The following is a 5229-nucleotide window of genomic DNA, read 5'->3' as shown; positions in this document are numbered from 1 at the left end:
GGTTACTGGTGTCGTTCTGAAAGATTTATTTTCTTTAAAAAATCTGAAACATTGAATTATTACCTGATTGCCTTAGTATAGAAATATTTGTTATTATGTGCAGGAATAAAATATAAGGAATAACAAGAAGTGTCGGAAATGTACATGTATATTGAGATGTAGAAATGCAACAAAAGCAACATCTTAAAATCCTGTCATCCTATCCTGAAATATTAAAATTTATTAATTGTTAATGTTTTAAGTGTATGTTTATACTCTGAATCATGAATATGCATGTGTGTCTTTTATCTTGATTTTTTATTTGGAGGCTTTAAAATTACATTTCGATCTTCTTATGATAATTTTTTATGCGAATAAAGACAAAATAGTGAATTGAAATGATGAGAGTACATATTCACTGTTCACATTAAAGATGAGTTCTTATTTTGATAGAAGGTTATCCAAGCCTGAAGTATGTAAGTGTAATTATCTCGTTGTCTAATCAGAGGCGTGTATTGAATCCGGGGAACTGTCAAATCACATCCTTTCTTTGATTCTTCTCGACAAGAAGAAACGATGATATCACTAATAAATTATGTCAAGAGAAGATTGGTGAGAGAGAGAGATGAGGATACAGATATTGCTATAGTCGTCATGATGTAACAGAGATTTTTTTAATTTTGTTCTCCTTGTCCATTTATTGTTTTACAGAATCGCCTGGTACTTCTGGTCTCTGACTTACATCTGGTCTTCAAAAGCTTTTATCTTTGCCTCGATAACTTCGATCAAACAATGCCTTCCATCATGGCTCCATCAGTCCAGTTCTTCCTTGCTTCATCTATTCTTCTCGTCTTCACGCCACTAGTGTCGGCGCAAGGTGCAGGAGCATGCCCGACCAATGTGGTCAGCTATCCTGTTCTAGCAGGGTCAGTCATGGGAGCGTTCATCTTTGCGATCATTCTGGAGACCACTGCCATCTTGTGCTATAAACACTATTGTAAGAAAAAGCCTCCAAAGCTGGAACACACGTTCATCACAAGCGACGGAAAGGAGGTGAAGATCAAGGAAAAGATCACGGCTCCAAATGAAGAGAAGGAGCACGATCGGCACAGGGAGACCAGGAAGGGCCTGAAGAGTGAGCGGAAGCAGGAAGTTTTCAGTGTTTCTGATAACAATACTGACACCGAGAGCGCTATTCACGGTCCTGCTATCTACCGTTACCCTATCGCCATCGATAAGGAGACGGGAGACAGCATCATGAACGGAAGGCACAAGTACGAACCAGACCTCGGAAACAACTACCTCTACTCTACCGGATGGCAGTCGTCGGATGATGGAAGCGGAATCAACAGCCGCAGGATTAGTCAATTGGGAAAGGATGAAGTACCTATTCTCCGTGGCCTCCACAAGGGTTCTGACGTTGATGTTGATTTCTCCTCTGCCCGATTCAAGAGCTTGGTCCGCCAACCAATGCCACAGGAATGGACCATCGGAACGGCAACGACAGATGACGATATAATGACCTACCGCTACCACACAGGATTTGGAGGAAAGCGACGCGCATCTTCACCTACTTTGGGAATCGACAACCAGGGTTTCGTCAGCTCTCGACCAGGAAGTCCCACTCGGGATTCAACAGTTGTGCAGATGGAGCCTCGCCATTCTTCTAATGAAGCAAGGATCAGCATTGATGATAGCTTCTTCCAGAAATCAGGGCGTGGTGGCAGTTCCCGTGGTACCCTTGGTAGCACAAGACCAGGCTTGGGTCGTGCTTTCGACTCCAACTTTATTCTTAAGGATCCGCAACGCTCAGACAGCAGCGACGAAGATCTCTACGACTATGGAGACAGTGAACACTCTGGACAGAGTTCTGCTCATTTCGCACCAGGTCGATACAGAGCAGACATGGGCGGTATACCACTATACAGGCCGGAAGGTGGGTCCCCTACCAGTCCGAGGAGTTTCCGTTTCCACACTGGGTTTTCACATCCTCAAGATCCTGAAGGTAACGGTGAGCCTATCTATGCCATCCCACACAAGACCGTTGGTTCTTCCAAGATCATACGACCTCACTCTGTTGAAAGGGATAGGCACCTTGGACACACCACCTATTCCGTCATCAACGAAGCACATTCTACTTCCTACAAGAGACGGCCAGATCCAAACGATCCTTCAAGAGTGGTCCGTGATTCTGCGACCCAGTGTGAACTCCTCGCACCACGACCGAAAATTTCCTTTGATGAAGAATGGCCAATTACCACTTCCGGAAGACGGTCCAGAGTAGATCCAGGTGTTCCTACCATAGGTTCGTCAAAACATTACTTATCGTAAAGCATAAGATATTGTACACTGCCTTTTAAGCGATCCAGTTTGTTTAGATTAATCTACCATGCCTACAAAAAAACTTGGTACCTCACAAACCCCCAATTTAAGGAAAAAATATGTCATTAACACATAATCTTTAGGTATGACTGAAAAGAATATCCTCTCCCAAATAATTTTATACCATATTTATGTGGTATGTGTAAACGCTTAAATAATTAGTAGGTATTATTTGCAGTGATGTAACTTTAGATGTGAGCCAAAGTAGGCATGGCTGTAATAAATGAATCCAGGTGTCAATGATGTCATAATCCTACAAGGGTTGCATTAAATTCAATTGCAAAACACCCTTTCAATAATCAACATTAGAGTTGTTTAATAAACACTTTTTGGTATCAATTCATGTTGGATTATGACACCAGTAGATTCATTCATTACAGCCATGCCTTACTTTGCCGCAAATCGAACTTTACATCACAGCATTAAAGAAATACCTCCTGATTATCTGGCCATGCGTTAACACTACCACATAAATATGGTACCTAATTATTTGGGAGAAGATACTCTTTCAGGCCATATGTAATAATCATTTGTCCATGACACATTTTATCCTTAAATTAGGGATTTGTGAGGTGACAAGTTTTTTTTATTGACTACACTGTATAGTAGTTCCAATTTATCATTACTCTCGAAAGTTAAGGGCATGTTGAGTTTTTCGTCATTTGATGACTCCTTCAGTCATATGTAGTAAAATAAAAAAAGATTTTTTTTGTTGAACAACAAACTTATACATTAGGGCCCCGTCTTACAAAGAGTTACGATTGATATGATCAAATATATTGGAATCCATCAATGTCATATTTTTTCTACAGGTAATTTGCACAATGTCCATTGTAGACAAAGAGAAGCACACTGAATTTTCAAGGAAATATGAATGTACATCATATCTAGAAATTATTGCAAACAAACATGTATTTTAGATGTTGACATTGCTGGCTTTCCATAGTTATGTTTGATTGGATCAATCGTAACACTTTGTAAGACGGGGCCCAGGAATCTTTCACAGAATTTGTTAGCCGAGTCTATATAAGTTGAAAGTATTAGAACCCACTGTTTTCAAGCTGGGGCCCGGTGCATAAAAGTTACTATTATGGTAACTTTTCCTTCCAGTGGTAACTACCATGGTAACATGACCCAACAGCCAATCAAAATCAAGGATTTCATGAAAGATACAATTGGATAGCAAAGTTACTATAATATTAACTTTTCATGTAACGGGCCCACATGTACTTGGTAATAACTTATGGTTTCGGTATGTTGTGTCCAAAAGTATGGGCAACATACGTGTATATAATACATTATTAATGCGATTCGAACAAATTCATGAAGCAAATAATTTATTACTTTTAGAAAGTAGTTTTCTGCCAAAAGGCACATGATATATCTCTCCTAATTTGGGAACTATAAAGAAATGAGTGCCATTGTCGACAGTCTTTGCTTGTATGATTTTATCTGTAATTGAATATGATTTAGAAAATACATGTAAAACTGGTAATGTAATGTCAAACGGAATAACTACGGCAATTATTATCTCCATGCCCCGTATTCTGAACTCGGGTTTAAATTAGACTCTGGTCTTAAGTTGTGGCTTACATATGGATAATCAATCGTTAAACAAATATCTAACGGTAGAGAATCGATTCATCAGCACGTTTGACATCCGAATCATTAAAAACTGATGCGGATTAACTATGGATAGCCCTTTTTTAACACAAATATCTAACAGTAGAGAATCGATTCAGCTCATTTGATACCCAAATTATACAGAACTGTCAGGACAGTTGTTTGTCTTCACTATTAAAGAATGATGAAAGACTACAATAGACATAATAAACATTCAATGTAACCTAAATATTAATATATTTTGTTACTTGCCATGATTTTGGCACATAGTTAGACTATTGTCTAAATTAAATTGGGCTAGGGAATACGGGACATTGGCTTATCTTATGTCCTCTTTCCTCTGCTGGTGAACAGGCATCATCAAGCTCATTAGACCAGGGTCTTTCCGTGAGTCGAGACGTCGAAGCCCGAAGCGGTACTCTTGGAGCGCCGACGACGAAGTGCATCACGTCCGATCGTCAAGCCTTCCAAGGGAGCGGACCTCATCTTTCACGGAAAGGACGTCTTACTCGCAGACGTCGCGACGGCCGCGACGATCGCGTTCATCATCACCTGTTCGACGATCACGTTCGTCTTCACCTGTGCGACGTTCGCCACGAGGGCGCTCACCAGATCGACAATTACCTAACTTCGCCGTGAGTACATTAACATTAAACTGGGTTGAAGTAATTATCTTCAGCTCGAGAATACGATTTTTTACTAAGGCTATCAAGGAATAGGCCTGAGAAGTGTAAAAGCGAAAGTGTATTGTTATCATGGCTATTTCTCAAGTAATGTTTACCGTTATGTCAACTATTTATTTCACTTGGTTACTTTGTCAGTGTTAGATTTTTGAGTGGATGTCAGACATCACACGTTTGTATTATCATTATGCAATCAACAGGAACAACATAATTACCATCAAGATTATAGTCATCACAATCATAATTAACATCAGCAGCATCATAATACATATGCAGATTATGATTATAATCATAACGATAATAATATAGTGATAATAACAACTTTACCGTAATGCTGACAATAATTTCGATTATCATAATTTATCTTAATAATATTAATTATAATGATGATAATAATCATAATCATACTTACAAATTAATAATGAGAATAGTTATAAAAATGATGATAATGATAAAAACGTAAACAAAATAAGTGTTGCAAAGATGATGATGATGATAACAATGCCAGTACCTGATTAAAAACACAATTAGATTAATGCATTTTTTTCTATATCTATTGCAG

At 38.7% G+C, this 5229-nt stretch overlaps 1 protein-coding gene across 1 annotated transcript in view; it reads left to right on the top strand.

Moving 5' to 3' along the window:
• The first annotated feature begins 694 nt into the window (after positions 1-694).
• LOC135156904 (uncharacterized) overlaps positions 695-5229 on the top strand; it is a 44260-nt gene continuing 39725 nt past the window's right edge. Inside the window, exons 1-2 of the mRNA XM_064110733.1 lie at positions 695-2284; positions 4339-4619. Of these exons, the coding sequence (XP_063966803.1) occupies positions 772-2284; positions 4339-4619 (1794 nt within the window). The 5' untranslated portion in view covers positions 695-771. The remainder of the gene's footprint in view (positions 2285-4338; positions 4620-5229) is intronic.

This window comes from Lytechinus pictus, chromosome 15 (assembly GCF_037042905.1).
Source record: "Lytechinus pictus isolate F3 Inbred chromosome 15, Lp3.0, whole genome shotgun sequence".
Taxonomy (NCBI): domain Eukaryota; kingdom Metazoa; phylum Echinodermata; class Echinoidea; order Temnopleuroida; family Toxopneustidae; genus Lytechinus; species Lytechinus pictus.
Note: the sequence above shows the minus strand (reverse complement) of the source record. Positions and strands in the feature narration are given on the sequence as shown.